The following is a 16,825-nucleotide window of genomic DNA, read 5'->3' on the forward strand; positions in this document are numbered from 1 at the left end:
GGAAGTTACGTATTGCTATTATTAATAATTTAGTTTTGAGTATGACCAAAATATCCTATAATTTTTTTCCTTATTTTTTTAAATAGAATGGACAGTGGATAATTTTATCAAATAAAAAACAGAAGAAGAAGTTAAACATATATGATACTAGCAGGGCACTTAAGATGCGAGTATCTGTAAACATATAAATAATTGTTTTTTTATGAATTAAATGAACTAAAATCTATACATAATGTTAATTTCATCCCCTAATGTTCTTATTAATTGATACGTTGTGCATTCTTAACAAAAGATATAGTGTTCTGCAAGTTCATTCAATACCTCTCTAACTTTTCTTTCTCTTTCATTAGAAAAATTTACAAGTCTTTGTCATTATCACTATTGTTATGGTAGTTATCATTAAATATTATTAAAAGAGGCAAATGTGACTTTGCAATTGGTTTTTGCTTTGACTTTTTTTTCACAGGCTCCACATCCTTTTAACTATCATTGTTTTATTATATAGGTAGTGCAATCATACATTATATTGTTATGTTCTATTATCAATGAATAACACTCAAATGCCTCTTTCAATATATCTCATTAAAAAAATATATAGGTCTTTGTCACTATCACTATTGTTATAATAATTATCATTAAATATTATTAAGAGGATGCAAGTGTCACTTTGCAATTGGGTTTTGTTTTGATTTTTTTTTCAAGGGACTCCACATTCTTTTAATTATTAGTCTTATTATATAAGCAGTCTAATCATGCATTATATTGTTATATTATATGATAATCATTCAAACATCTCTTCCACCTCAAACAAGCATATATGTAACCTGGCCTTACTTCGATCAAAACTTTCAACATGCCTAGGTTCAATGGTCTTAAGAGATTTCATTGTTCCTCGATCAACACATTGAAGTTGGAATTATCTCCTCAATCGGAGATCCAACATATCTAGGTTCTCTAGGGCAAAGTATCTTGGCATAGTTCATTCAAAAAGAACTGATTTTGTCTTTTTTTTTGTAGTCATTATGGAAAATTTGTTTCATAAGAGATATAAGAATAGGGAGAAAGCGAGATTAAGAAAGGTATTATATTTCTTCATTAATTTTTCTTGAATTTTGATTAAAAGTTTGATTTTTTTTTTTTGGGTTTTTGGTTTTGTTCATAAGGGGTATAAGATTAGACAAAAGAGCTCAAGAAAGGCACCACTTTTCATTCAATTTTTAGGTCTTTTTATTTTATTTTTTCCTATTAAATTTTGATTCAACATTTGATTTTGTTTATTTTATTTTTGTTAACAAGTATTAGATTGGAGAGAAGAAGAGCTTAAATACCCTTTTTTCATTTAAATATCTTTGCTTGAATTTTAATTCAAGCTTTGAGTTTTTTGGTTTTTGGTTTTTGGTTTTAGATGCAAAGGAGATGAAAATTGAAAGGTATGTGTTTAGAGGGATTCATAGTTATTTTTTTATTAGAAATTAATTTTGTAGTAATTTTTTGTTTAATTTGTTCAAAGGAAAATGTAAATTTTAGTTTTTTTTTACTTCAATATTTTGTTAAATATTACAATGTTTAAAATATCTCCTTTAATGCAAGTTTAGAACTTTCACAACTTGCAAAAAAATAGTTCTTGCGCGCCTTTTGTTTTTGTTACTTAAGTATATAATAAAATCATAATTATATATAAATTTAAAATTTATATTATTGTTCTTTCAATGTTCATTTGGATCATAAGTTACATTATTATCATAATAGGTAAATGTATAAATATTAATATAAGTTTTTTGATAATAGGCACCTATAAAATACAGTAATATATTATAAATATTCAATAAATTTATAACCTAACACATGATCTATGATTTGGACGGTTGTAAGAGGCGAGAAGATGTATATTTGTCCCACTTGAAAAAAGTATTTGTGTAAATAACATTTTTTCCATGGTGAGGACAATCATTATAAAAAATTAATGCTCATAAAAGTTGTCTTATATATGTAATAACAGTTACATTATTTCTCAAACTTTTCATCAACACCGTGATGTTATGATATAGTATCATTTTTTTTATTTATTATGTTATAATTTAATAAGATTTTTTTAAAAATATTTAAATAACTTTTTAAAACAAATAGTTTAAGAATCACATATTCATCAAGCACGCGCAACTGCATCTCTTCCACTCTATGATTTTTCTATTATTATTATTATTATTATTATTATTATTATTGATAAATGATAATGCATTTAATGCATGTGATGTGATGATAGTGGCCCTATTATTCATAATTCCAAATAAAAGCATACCGCAAGAATCGGCTCTTAAGTCAGAGCTTCAATATATCTAGGCTCACCAATAAGTATATCAGTGTAGTGCATCTAAAGATAACTGTTTTTTTTTATTATTTACTAATGTTAAAAAAAAACATCTCAAGTGATAAGATAAAAATAGAAGTAGAAAAATTTATTTCAAGAAGGTATAAGTGTAAGAATAAAGGAAAATATTAGGGAGAATTAGAGTTAGTGATATTTTCTTTCATTAATTTCCCTTGATTTTTTTATTTAAATTTTCTTTAATGAGAGGTATGAGACTAAAGAAAAGAATAACACAATTTTTTTCCCCCAAGTTGAATTTGGATTGAATATTTGATATTGTTGTTTTATTATTTTTTTTTGTTGACAAATATTACGTTTTAAAGAAGAAGAGTTGACGCACTATTTCCCCTTTTTTAAGCAATTTACATATATTTTGCTTAAATTTTGATGTAAAATTTGAGTTTGTTGGTTTTTGATTTGTACTATTTAAACGCAGAGCAGAAAAATATTGAAAGCTATGTGTGAATAGGAATTCAAGATTTTTTTTTTGTTTGATAATCTTCATGGAAAATGCAAATATAATTATTTATGTAATATTTTGTCAATTATTACAATGTTTGAATTTTCTTCTCCAATATTATTTATAACCTACTTATGTAAAAACTTTATATGTAATTTTTTTTTAAAATACAATCAATGCCAAATTTTATTATCATTAGATGTTATTTATCTTCTTTGACCGTAATTTATAAAAAAATTATTTATATATTTAAAGATACCCGCAACGTTAGCGCGAGCCACCCTACTAGTATATATGTAAATATAATTATTTTAAGAAAATTCTTGATTGGGTGGAATGTACTAAATATTTTTTAAAATAATTGAAAATTTTATGGCATAATAAAAATATAATAACAAGGCGAAGAATGCCCAATCAGTTCTCATAACGCTATATATTTTTTCAAAAAATAAAAAAAAATAGGTGTTGATGTGCAAAACATGCCATACAAACCATCAAGTAACTTCAATTTTTTTTATATAATTATAAAAATCAAAGAAATATTAAAGAATATTTTCCTTCACCTATATATATTTACATATGATAAAATATGAATAAAGTGATATATGGTGACCTTCCAACTTTCGATTGGGAGAAATTTGACCATTGGTTTAAAAAGATAACAAAATACAAATTTTTTTTATTGCAACTACAAACATTCACAAAGCGTCCACCAAAAATGAAAAGGAAACGAGAGAAAATAGAAGAGAGAGACAGAGACATTGGTGAAAAACAGAGGGGGCAATATTAACCAGTTGACTAGGGTTATACTAAGTTGGTAAGGGGTGGGTAGAGATGGCAATTTGTATCTGCATTCGACGTGAGTATACCCTCATACGCATGCCAGTCAAAGAGGGTAATACCCTCTTTGACCCGAGTCTGCATCTGATGAAGCATGATACCGTTGGTTTTTGGAGGTGCAGGGTCGGGTAGAGGGTATGCCCTACCCTACCCGCATCCTTACCCTACCCTTCACGTTGAAGAGGGTCGCGGGTAAAAACCCGCACCATGCCCTTACCCTCTCATATATATATATATATATATAATTTTTTTTATTAAACTAAACATTTACCCATAATTTACTCAATATCAATTTTCATGGTAATTAATTTGAAAATAATACTTCAAATTTTCTCTTAATATATTATTTTAAATTTTATTTAATTTCTATATTTATATTTGATAATATTATCAAAATTGAATTTTAGATATATATTAAGAATCATAATTAAATTAAAAATTAAACAAATATAAAAAATAATGTTATAATAATTTATTCTATAAATTATAAGAAGGTCCTGAAAAATAAGATACTAATAAAAAATCAATTGGATATAACTTATGAGAATTACTTATAATGTTTTTTATATTCAAAATCTTTCTAGATATTTATAAAATTTGAAGCTATATAAAATATAAATAGTAGGTATATGAAAAAATTTTAAACAAAAACCAAGATGGTTAAACATGAAAAAAAAACAAAAGGTAGAGTTACCATTGAGTCCTAAATAGACGTCATTTTTATGTGATTATATAATTTAAGATAAACAAATATATATCAACTTGTAATTTTGAATTTATGGACATGTGTTTAAAGATTGTAATATAATGTATAACTAATTTATTTTTATTATTATTTAAATTTAATTCGATAATTTGAGCAAGACAGGCGAGTGCACTTGCGTGATACGCATGCACCTGCGAGTAAGGGTAAGGGTATGATTTTTTTACCCTCGGGAAGAGTGCGGTAAGAATGCGGGTATGGGGTAGGGGTTACGGGTACGGATAAGGGTTTTGACATACCTTACCCATACCCTACCCGTTGCCATCCCTAGGGGTGGGGTAGGTTGGGTTATCTTTTTTTTTTTTTAAAAGAAAAAAAATGAGATGAGGGAGGGGATCCGTTTGAACACACGTCATTAAAAATTTACTATTGAGATAATGATGGAAAGATTGTGATGCGATCACAAGTAGTCCCATATTTCACTGTGCATCATACTTAGCATTGTTCATAATACCGTTGACAAATCATGTTTTATTGCACTATTCACACTAATGGATAATGTGCAGCCATTGGATTCAAATCCAATGGCTAATATAGAGACATCTAAAGAATTTTAATCTTATGATGTTCCAATATATATATATCACTAATTTATGGAGAGCATTCCATGCACATGAAGAAAACCTCTATTTTGGGGGCTCCTATATATAGCTTTAGTTAATTTTTGCATGCTTGATAAAATCATGACTTGAATTAAGTCATGATTATTTTTCTCACATGGGACCAATTACTTTATTTTCAATACAAAAATATAACCTTAAGGAAAGGAAAAAACAAAACAAAATATACATAGCTTTATGACAACTTATTAACACAAATTAATTTGCCAAAACAAAAATATGTCATTTAAGAAACAAATTAGTCCATCTGAATTTGTGTTGAAAGAGTTGAAACTTGAACTCTCAGTGCAATATTAGTAGATCACCAGGCCATGGTAAAGAACATGATGGTATCAAATTTATCCTGTTTGGCAAAAGAGAGTGAATTGTCAAGATTCAAATTCAAAACATGAAAAACAAGGATTTGATGATCTAAAATGTCACTATATTTGGTCGATGTGGAAGAGATTTGTCGTGCGAGATGTGCAAGAGAAAGAACAAGTGATTTTATTAAGAACATCATAAATTAGGTTAAATCCAAATGAAATGCAACAAGAAAATATAGCATGCATCATGTTAGAAATAGTTCGATAAAAAATAGTAGGCTTCGATGCTCTAGGAACACAAGGTAACAATCACATCAAGCACTTAAACATTTGATTTAAAAAAAAACTTATAGCAAACTCTGAACAATGAAGTAAACTTGAGATTTCACAATGAAAAAGCAAACAAATGAACACTTCAACAGCCAAGATATAGCCAAACAAAAGCAAATATCTGGAACAAGGTTACTGTTGATCTTTTATTTTCTAACAATTGTTGCACATAGGAGTTTCAACTTTCAATACATCAATTTTCAAGAGGAAATGGATTTGCTAAACCATTGGTAGAGAAAATTGTTTCAATCTGCAGAATTTGCAGATAAATAATAACTCTAAGAGCAGTCGAGCAGAGTATCATTTCAATTTCATTAGAGACATCACATAGTATCAAACTCATCATTCTTCTGCATAACTAACCACAATACCTAAATAATAGGCTTCAAGGTCATCTTATCAATATGTATTCAGCCTTACTTCTTTTATAGTTAGTACAATTTCTCATATCATAGTTGTTCTTATAGAAAGAGAATGAAGTGAGTTGTCACGAAAAGATAAAACTACAACTTTACAAGCATTAAGTAAAAAGCTCTGTCAAAATCACAAGCAATTGCCACCCAGAGAAAGATATTTGTAGCAAAAGGTAAATTTAAAACAAGACTGGTTTACCCAATAAATAGCTACCAAAACTGAAGCTATGAAATGCTGAAGCCCCTGAAATCCAACCAGAATTTGATAGAATCAATTCCATCACCAGAGTTTGATAGAATCAATTCCATCCTTAGTATCATAGGAAAGCAACTTTCACCACCTGATAATGGAAAAAAGAACAAGCAAGGTATAAAATTTAGGCAAACAACGAAACTTGGCGTGAAATAAGCACCTCTCTACCTCACATACTTTGCTCGCACTTGGGAACACAAATAAATCTCACATTTCTTTTGGTTTCTTCTGCAAGCTTGATCCAAGCTTCTGGGCTATTAACAGACAGAAAATGATCAAATAACAACTTTTAGTGATTAATAGAACCATGAACATTACAAAAACATAAAAGCAAGGTATCAGAAATTGGCAAAAAGCACTGGAATCATAGTCTACTGCATTAGATAAGGGTATCAAGTTAGATTTTACGTGAAGATCATAACTGACGGTGCCACCATTTATGGATATGAGCAAATATAATGCACAGCCCCTTTTAAACCAAATGGTTACATCAAGATTATATCTGGGGTCCAAGTATTTTGAATAATGTTCATTAACATTTTCATTACCATGCAAGGAAAAAAATGAGCTTCTTAATTGTGATTTGTAAGGCAAAAGGAACAAGTAAAATAACAACATGAATATGACTCCCACAGAAGATTTGATGGTGACAACAAAAACATAAAAAAAAAAGTCCCACTAGCATAGTGCAAAAGTGAAGAAGAGTGAAATTTACAAAATTGATATTATCACCATTTTCATTATGCAGATTGGCGATAAAATTTGTTACTGTAATGCAAATTTATACCTTGCTTCCTATTCTGCCAAGCACCAATCTCTTGTCTCCAATGGTCTTGTCAACACCAAGAGGCCCATACACCAGCATCTCCTTGACATTTATAGTCAACCTATATGAAATCATGACAAGATGGCTTCAGATAGCAGGTACTGATACTTTTACTACGAGAAAACTTAGAACATTTCGAACATAGATATAAAGATTACGACACTACTCATTGGTAAAGGTGAGGAAATTCTACTTTGAACATCTAGTTTGCAAAACATTCATGGCACATTCATAATTTTTTTGGTTAAAGTCATGGCACATTCATATTACCTTGCTCAGTGGTATAACTGGTTTACCAATAATCTGCACATGAGCAAACACCCTCTTTGAAATGGTGGAAGAGTCTCCGATCCCTAATCAGGATTTCACGTTTGAAAGCTCTGGAAATGATTTTTGCTGCAGCATGACAATCACCACATATCCTCAAGTTCTTCATTATTCGAATAGGCTCTGGTGGTAATGTGCTGATAAGCCCAAAAGCAATTGCCAGCTTTTCACTATGTCTATAGATAGAGGTTTCCTTTTCCTCCTCTTCAATGTCAAAGGCAACATCACCGGTGTCTGGTTCATAGCCTTCCACTTTTAACCTTTGACTTATCTCATCAAGCATTTTGTTGATCTCTTTAATTTGAGGGTGAGATATGTCACCTGCCAAAAATTCATGAACAACACCTTTGGATTCTATCATGCTACATCCCGGTGTTTTCACAACTCCTTTTTGCTTCATTAAGCCTCTGAGCTCCACAACACCATTCCACATCCCCCTTGATGCATACAAGTTTGATAGCAACACATGGAAGCCATCATGCTGGGGCTCAAGCTCAATGAGCTTCTTCCCAAGCCTCTCTCCCATCTGAGTGTCACCATGTTTCTTGCAGGCCCCAAGCAAAGCACCCCAAGTAGCTACATCGGGAACCATTGGCATACTTTCTATGAGTACCTCTGCTTCTCTAAGCAAGCCTGTCCGACCAAGGAGGTCAACCATGCAACCATAGTGCTTCACATTTGGCACTATCTTATAGACTTCTTTCATTGAATTAAAGTGGTGACGCCCCTCATCTACCAATCCAGCTTGGCGGCAAGCCCCCAGAACTCCCACAAAAGTTATCTCATTTGGTAGCACTCCACACTTTTCCATCTCAGAGAATTTTCGGAGTGACTCATCAACCAGCCCATTCATGGCCAATCCCAATATAACAGCATTCCATGTAGAAACACCTCTTTCTTGCATCTCATTGAAAACTGTCAAGGCTGTTTCCACACACCCACATTTCATGTACATATCAACAAGAGTAGTACCAAGAAACACATTTATATTGAAATTATTCTTCCTTATATAAGTATGAACCCATTTCCCTTGTTCTAAAGCAGATAGACGAGCGCATGCCGTAATAACACCAACCAAAGTGGTCTCATCAGGCCTGATTGACTCCATTTGCATCTCGCTGAATAATTCCAATGTCTCTGAGAACCGGTCATGCTGAGAATAACCAGAAATCATTGTGCTCCACGAGACAATGTCTCTCTGGGGCATGGCATCAAAAAACTTCCTCGCCTCCTCAACAAGCCCACACTTCACATAACCAGATATCATAGAATTCCAAGATATTTGATCCGCAATGCCAGCTGAATCAAATAACCCCCCCGCTGAACCAATATCCTCACAGCTTGCATACATATGAATCAATGCATTATGAAGATTAACATAAGTATCAATCCCCATTCTAACAATCAATCCATGAAGTGATTTTCCTCCTTCCAAAATTCCAAGACGAGCACAAGCAGAAAGTACACTGACCATCAATATCTCATCAACACAAACTCCTTCCCTACGCATATCCGAAAACACCTCTAACGCCTCCAGATACATCTCATTCTGCTCATAACACGAGACCATGGCACTCCATGTCACAATATCCCTCACATGCACTCCATTAAACACCTTGCGAGCATCACGAACCCTCCCACACCTCCCAAACAACACAATCATAGAATTCTCAGCAATTGTGTTCCGTTCAGGCATTCGATCAAAAACCTCAACCGCTAGCTCAACATACCCAGCCTGAACATAACCCGCAAGAATCGAATTCCAAGACACAGAATCCAACACGGGACTAAAATCAAACACCTTGCGCGCATATCCCAAATCACCACAAACAGAATACATATTCACCAAAGTATTCACCACATAAACATCAGAATCAAAACCGAACCTGCAAGCCTGAGCATGCACCTGCTTCCCTTCCAATCCACAAAGCCGAAGAGCCGAAGCCTGAAGAAGAATCGGGAAAGTGTGATTATCCGGAACCAAATCACTAGCCAACATCAATCTATACAGCAAGATCGCCCATTGAGGGGAATCCCGGCGAGAATGAGCACGCATGAGGGTGTTCCAGGAGAAGCAATTGGGGTGGTGAATTTGGAAGAGAAGACGGCGAGAGTAGTCGAGATCGAGGAATGGAGCGGCAGAGGAGAAGGAAAGGAGGCGGCTTGCGGCGAAGGTGTCGTTGAGGAAGCCAGTAGAGAGCATTTGGGCGTGGATTTGAGGGAAAAGCTTGGAGGAGTTGCAGCCATGGAGGAGGGTTTCGAGGATGGAGAGGTTGATGGTTGGAAGACGAGCGCGGGAGCTGAAGAAGGTTTTTTTCATCGAGAGTTTTGAGAACTCGTCCGTTTGTTTTTAAAAATTTTAATTATTTATTTTTAAAATTTTATTTAATTAATAGTAAATGAAACTTTTTTTTTTTAATTAATGGGAGATGTTTATTAATTATTAACTATTAATTTGAATTATAAAATATTGGAAGAAAATATTAATTGGATTTTTTTTGGGGTTATAATTTAGTGTTTTGGTGAGTATTTAAGTAGTTTGGGTAACATTTTCTGTGGAAAATTTTACTAAAATATCTTACGGTTTACCTCTTTATCAATTCGGACTTGTCATTTTAGTTGTAACATTTTAATACTTTGTAGATTAAACTGATTGCAAAAATGTGCCAAAACACTTAAATCTAATTCTTGCTGACGTGGCTTAAAAATGAACATGAATTTATCATTTTGTCCTTATTTACATAACTAAAACATGAACTAAGAAGGACAATTCATGTCTATTTGTATAGTATTTTAAAAATATTAAAGTTATAATTGGATATAGACTTGCATAGTGCTTAATTAATACGTGATATCAAAGTGTTACAAGTTACAACTCAAACCACAAGCCCAGGATTGATAAACGAGGTAAATCACAAAATACTTTAGCAAAATTTCCCCTGTTTTTTATTCTATATATCATTTGTAATTCAATCACAAATGGATGAATATAACATAAATGATTTGTATTATCAATTAAAAGTATGATTTTCGATTAAATAAATAAATAAAATATACATATATACATTTTTTTCTTTGGAGTTTTTGCTTGAATAGTACATTTTTTTGAGTGTTTATTTAAGTTATGTTTTGGATATGATTTAACTAGTTTAAGTCTTAATATGATTCAATTTACGTGATCTACAACAATAGAATATATTTATACATACTATTAAAATAGATGTATACTCTCCTTCAAGAGAATTTTAAAAATTAGATTTGTATTTACAGTTTTTTATTTATATTAAATATAATATTAATAATTAAAAACAATTAATTTATATTTATTTGTTTATGCAATGAAATGTATAAAAAAAACCTTTTCCAAATTGATTATAGCCATTTAAAAAAATTGATTTTATTTGAAAAAGACATGCTAACAATTTTCATTGTAAGGGAGTTATTTGATCTTAGTATTAAAGTTTCTATTTTATATTTATATACAATATTACCATGAACCTCCAAAAATTGTGAAACCCTAATATTAAGCAAAGGAATTTACCTAGCTAGAATGTAAAAGAGAGCTAATGAAAATCCATCAAAAAGTTTACAATAAGTGTTTTATACTTTCAATTTTTATTTGTACATATTATCATTTGGTGTTTACTCTTTCGCCCTCTGATTACTTTACAATTTTACTTCAATCGAGGGAAATAAAGAATGTAGTAAATAAAAAAGATTTTCTTTCTTTCTATTTAATGTTAGACTTCGAGTTAATTTTTTTTTGAGGTTACCAAACATTGACCTTTTTTTAAAAGGTATCCAAACTTTGATTTATATCAAAAAGGTATCCCAACTTTGACTTTTTGCTTTCACCGATAGGTCACCTAGCCAATTCCTGCAATTTAACGCTGATGTGGGGGTTGGGATTTCATTGTCAACACAGGGGTTTGCCACGACGGCAATTCCACTTCACCACTTAAAGCGTTATGAGGTCATTACACACATCAAGAAGAAGACCATATGGTCAACAAGGACTTGTTCGACACCTCGGTGAAGGCAAGGTCAGGAGTTAGCGAAAAATTGTGGAGTACTTGGAGATGGAGAAAGAGAAACATGACCGCACATTTTGGGGAGGGATGGAGTGACCGAAGAACCAACTACGCAGGAGTGCTAGCTTATTGGCTTGATGGAGAGAGGAGACTCCTCTATTTTCTTTTAATTTTTGGTTTTTATTTATATCTTGCATGTTTTTGTTTTTGTTTTTGTTTTTATTTATCTCTTTGGTTGATTTTTGGGAGGGGCGCATCTAGGGTTTATGTACATGCTATAGTTTACGGTTGTCTTGTTATTTGTGCTTATATTGGGCAATTCCTATTGAAATTTTTTTCTGTTGTAATCACAACAATGGTTGCATTTGAATGTATTGTTCAATTTTTGGATGTAAAAATGGAGTGATCAAATATGTGAAAAATAATACTAAATTTCTGCTAAAACTATATCGAAAGAGTTGAATTTACATGTAACACAAATTGCACTTAATAAGTGCTACAAGTGTAATGAAACTTTGTGAGATATCAACATATTGAAGAAGTGAATATACACATATGTAGTTGGTGCACTTTTCTTGATTCTGCAGGTTAAGAAAGAAATGAGGCTATAACTACAGCCTCCTTAACATAACAAATTACGTCACAAATTAAGAAGAACAATAAGTTCAAAATGAGATTTTACTACATAAGAAAAATAGGCACTGTATAACATGGCTACACAAAATTGTTAATTGATAATACTAAAATCCTATCTTCACTGAAACTGCAGCTTTACGAAAAAAAAAGGCACTACAGAACAGTGCTTTATAAAAATGTTAACACTAAAACCCTAGTTTCACTAAAACTGCAGATTTACAAAAATTAGGCACTACAGAACAATGCTTTACAAAAAAAGTTAATTGATAATACTAAAACCCTAGCTTCAATGAAGCAACCGATTTCTAAAAAGGTAAGGCAAACACTTTTGCATCTTAGGAAGTTTTTTTTGTAAGGATCAGCTGAACTAGAATAGGCTCCAATTCCTGGTGGCAACCAAATCTTTCTCCTTTTGTCAACACCTCCTGGCTTGTTGGATTCTCCTCCCTTTGGTTTTTATTTGAGTCTTCACCATAGCTAAAACAGTTGTTGCTAATTTGGTGGTAGATTTTCTTCCATAAGGATGTGCTTCCATTGTAGGGGTTGAAGTTTGTTTTTTCCCTCCTACAACTTCTTTCACTGCCATTTACATATTTGATTAAACAGTATTCAAAATCAATCCATGTGCCATTACTGTTGTGGGTCTAGAATCCTACAAATAATTTTATCAATTCCTCCTAAGCAACATCATCATTGAAGAATTTAAAATTGGGATGGTCAATTATAGTTACTCATAAGGAAAAACTAGATAAGCACTTACCTGGGGTAGAAGAGATTGTGAGTTTTTGCACCTTTCTCCACCCATGTCTAGCCTACTAAATTGATCTGCATTTGTATATGAGCCCACATCAAATCTTTGCATATGTCCAGTGTCCAGTTGCAATGTTACCATGACATTACAAAGGTTGATAGGGTAAACATATTAAGAACTAATTTAAGTACTCCAAAAATGAATTCAGTTAAGTTTTTGCAATCACCCACTTATAACTTAGGGCTCTTTGTGTGTCAAAGCAAGGCGTTGTCCCATATATTGTTCCAATAAGAATTGTAAAAAATTGTATAAAAGTGGATCAAATACAGGTATTTTAAGCTATTGATTAGGGGAAAAAATCACAGTCAATTGATTTCAATTGTCACAACTTAAGAAACCAAACAAAAACAAACAAAAGAAATCTCCACAATGGAAGGCTTGCCAACACTCACCTTTAACTGAGCTAGCTAGTATTCCTAAGTTAGATGCCTCTCCTTTCTAGCTAACACTAGCTGTGGTAACTCCACTCCCAATAAAGTCTCACCTAGGAAAAGGTCCTCTATGTTGTTGTTGTGAGTGCAAGTCTTAGGTGGTGTTATTGTGAAACAGAAATATAATTGACACATGCTTGTAATAGAAATTGGTTTGACTTTGAATAAAAAAAATACATGTTAAGGAAATTGCTAAATAAATACCTGTTGCACTCCATGGAACCTCTTATTATGGCCTTGTATACCACAAATGCTGCAGGTTATCTTCACTCCTCTCTTGCTGACCTTCCCCTTAGTATAGGCACTTGTTTCACCCAACTCTTTTCTCCTAAGTATTGTTTTTCTGCCCCTTCTCCTATTCACTAGTTGGGGTGGGATGATAGGGAGCCTGATCACTCTTTGGCCATGAATCTCTATCATGTGTAGGGTACAAGATTTGGCTATATATTGCCACTGAAAGGACTAACTCTATAGCATGGGTGAAGATAATCCTCAGGCTTCTCCCTATTATAATACAAGACTAAAAATTAAGTGACTACAGGTTATCCCCCTAAGATGACATCTTTTGCATGAACACATACACTCTGCATTGTTCACCGGAAATTGTCAATCAGGACCAATCACCTAGTATTTATCTCCACCTGACCATGTGCTATTATAAAACCAACCAAGTTGTTTGGACTTCTCAAGTTTCTTAAATATCTTAAGGTAGCGGGTGGTTGTTACTCTTTGTATAGCATCTTTCCTTTTTGGATTCTCTTCATCAATTGTGTTCTAATCATTTCATTCATTGTAATAATTTCCTTAACCCTAGCTTCCAAGGTTTGGCTGTTAAAAACCTCACACAAGTTATTTAATAGAATGTCACACTTGAATTGGGTGTGGAAGTGTGATCTACTCCAATGTTTGGGTTCAATCTTTTTCATGTACTCAAATGGTCCTAGGGACATTCCTTTCAAACCTTCCATTGCTCTCTCATATGTAGAAAGATATGTTTCCCTAGCACAGGACCAAAGCTGGTCCTTAAGTGCTTTTTCCCTTATAGGTTTTCTTTAAGTTGGTATGAATATGCCTAACACAGTACCTATGCTCACTGTTTGGGAATAATTCAACTATTGCATGCATTAAACCCTAGTGTAGATTATCTAACATAATCATTTGCAGATCATAGCATCACCCGCAGTCACAACACAGCAACAAGAATAAGAATTAGATAATGAGACAAAAAGAATTCAGCATATGGAACACACAATTATAGTTAAAAAAAAAACAAACAAACTGCATTAGTTTGTAAAGGCATAACACATCCATTGAAAACAATTTCTTACCTTATGTCTATCAGACATGAAGGCCCATTGTTGGTTGTCATTGATTCTGAGGTTTTGTGGAAGCACTTTTAGAAAATTTGGTCCGATTGTCCTTGGTTTCTCGATCTGCTAACAACAACCCATGCTATGGGATAGATGCAGTCATTTGCATCTATCCCAACAACAGATAATAACTGCCCTCCATATAGCCCTTTAAGCCATCACCCATCAAGTGACACCAGTCTCCTGCAACTTGCCAGGAAGCCAGCTCTCAGAGAAGCAAAGCAAACATACATACATTCAAACACATCTTCCTTGCACTCAATGATAATAGTTGACCCGAGGTGTGTCCTCATCAACTCTAGCCTATAGTCATGCAACCTAAGGATTTGTAACTCCTCATCACCATCTATCATCCTTGAAACCATAAAAAATCCACAGTAATTATAGATTAGAACATAACAAGCAAGCATATTTTAATAACCAAATGTGTAGTGATAACAATAACAAAAAGATTAGAGACCAATTAAATTGTGTGCTATGCACTTGCCCCTGTATGCCTTCAACCTATTGATATTTACTTCTTGATTTGTTTTCAGAGCCTATACAATTCCAGATATGGCCCAATTTAGGGTCTACCCCTAAATTGCTCAAGGTGATTCATTGCTATCCAGTTTGCGCTGACATGTTTATTGTTATGGCCCCTATAACACTCATGCTCAAACACTCCAGCTTTTATCTGCATTATGCTCTTGTCTCCCACCATTGGTGATGTCCACAAGTAGAAAGGACAACCCCTTTTACAAAAAGCCTTTCATTTCTTCTTGGTGTTGGGCCTAAAGTTCATCACGTATCTATTTTGTATCCCATAATTTCTGACTGTTTCCTTAAATTGTTTGAAATCCCTAAATTTCATGCCAATTTTGAATTTGGGGTTCTTCATGTCAACTTCACCATTAAATTCAAGATATCTAGCCCTAGATAGAGCTAATTCCTCTTCATCTATAGAAGATGCAAACTGTAAGGCATCTGAATCAGCATAGTCAGCCTCTTCATCAAGTTCATCAACCACTTGTGTAGCTTCACTACAAATTGATAGACTATTCTGCAGACCTACCTTCATTACATATGATTTCTTCTTCTGACTTATCACTGAAACTATAGTGCGAGTTATGAAAATCCCCCTACCCATGTCTCCTCATCAACATTTCTTCCCTTATCCTTACCCCCAATTATTATTTCTTCCAATTTTATATCATCCGCAACCTCATCTTCATCTTCTTCTACATATTTCAATAGTCCCATAGTTGCATCATTACTTACATTCACGCCACTATGAAGTATAATACACACACATATATCCCCAGTACAACACACAAACATGGCCATTTCTAGAGCTTCTAAGTCAGTTTTGATTTCTTTATGAACTCCCACACTACTCCTTGCATCTAACCAACCAATTGAAACCCCATCTACATCCAAACCAAATTCCTTGGCCATGGTAACTAGTTCTATTTTTGACATTTGGTCAACATAGCAATAGTCTATATAACCTGCAAACCCTTCTATCTCATCCAATTTGTAATGGAGCTTTATTGTGAATAATTCAACATCTGGTACTGTAAACAGGGAAATTGTAACAAATGTCTGCTCAGGGTAAAGTACTTTTGTAACTAAAGCTAATAAAGCATATATCTTGGTGACCTGTTGTAAATGATAAGAACTAAATAACATGCAGGATGAGTAAAACAATGCAGAGTAGAATGATTTGCATCATCATGATAGCTTAGTAAATTAAAACGGGAAAATACAATGAAAAAAAAGTGTGTATATATATAAGCAACTAAATTAATGTAGGATTAACTCGATAATGAAGAAGCAACTAAATTAAATTGAGCAATTCATGTGGATGACCAAAACAAATTGAATTAAGCCAGGTAATCTCAATCCCAGAATTAGATCAAGATAGAACAAGAATTACCAAATTAATTCAGCAAAGAGAATTGGAGAACAAGCTATATGTTAATTCAACCAAGATTAACAAAGAAAAAAAATCAACAATACCATAACATGAAAGGTACATTGGCCTCTAGTATACGGAATT

At 32.8% G+C, this 16,825-nt stretch overlaps 1 protein-coding gene and 1 long non-coding RNA gene across 3 annotated transcripts; both read right to left on the minus strand.

Moving 5' to 3' along the window:
* Positions 1-5,231: 5,231 nt before the first annotated feature.
* On the minus strand, positions 5,232-9,789 carry LOC120281876 (pentatricopeptide repeat-containing protein At3g62890-like). 2 transcript variants are annotated; one of them, XM_039288573.1, is made up of 5 exons: positions 7,449-9,789; positions 7,140-7,239; positions 6,530-6,606; positions 6,299-6,440; positions 5,232-5,394 (listed from the first exon to the last, which is right to left on the minus strand). In XM_039288573.1, exon 1 carries the CDS (start codon positions 9,706-9,708, stop codon positions 7,471-7,473), a length of 2,238 nt encoding a protein of 745 aa, XP_039144507.1. In that variant the 5' UTR covers positions 9,709-9,789; the 3' UTR covers positions 5,232-5,394; positions 6,299-6,440; positions 6,530-6,606; positions 7,140-7,239; positions 7,449-7,470. The 2 variants fall into 2 exon arrangements, with proteins under 2 accessions (XP_039144507.1, XP_039144506.1); XM_039288572.1 differs by lacking the exon at positions 5,232-5,394 and having other exon boundaries at positions 6,041-6,440; positions 6,521-6,606.
* Positions 9,790-12,293: 2,504 nt separating this feature from the next.
* LOC120283033 lies at positions 12,294-15,060 on the minus strand. Its single transcript, XR_005543047.1, has 3 exons — positions 14,743-15,060; positions 12,933-12,997; positions 12,294-12,751 (listed from the first exon to the last, which is right to left on the minus strand). It is a non-coding gene; the product is annotated as an uncharacterized LOC120283033 (long non-coding RNA).
* Positions 15,061-16,825: the final 1,765 nt, after the last annotated feature.

Source organism: Dioscorea cayenensis, chromosome 18 (genome assembly GCF_009730915.1).
Source record: "Dioscorea cayenensis subsp. rotundata cultivar TDr96_F1 chromosome 18, TDr96_F1_v2_PseudoChromosome.rev07_lg8_w22 25.fasta, whole genome shotgun sequence".
Classification (NCBI taxonomy): domain Eukaryota; kingdom Viridiplantae; phylum Streptophyta; class Magnoliopsida; order Dioscoreales; family Dioscoreaceae; genus Dioscorea; species Dioscorea cayenensis.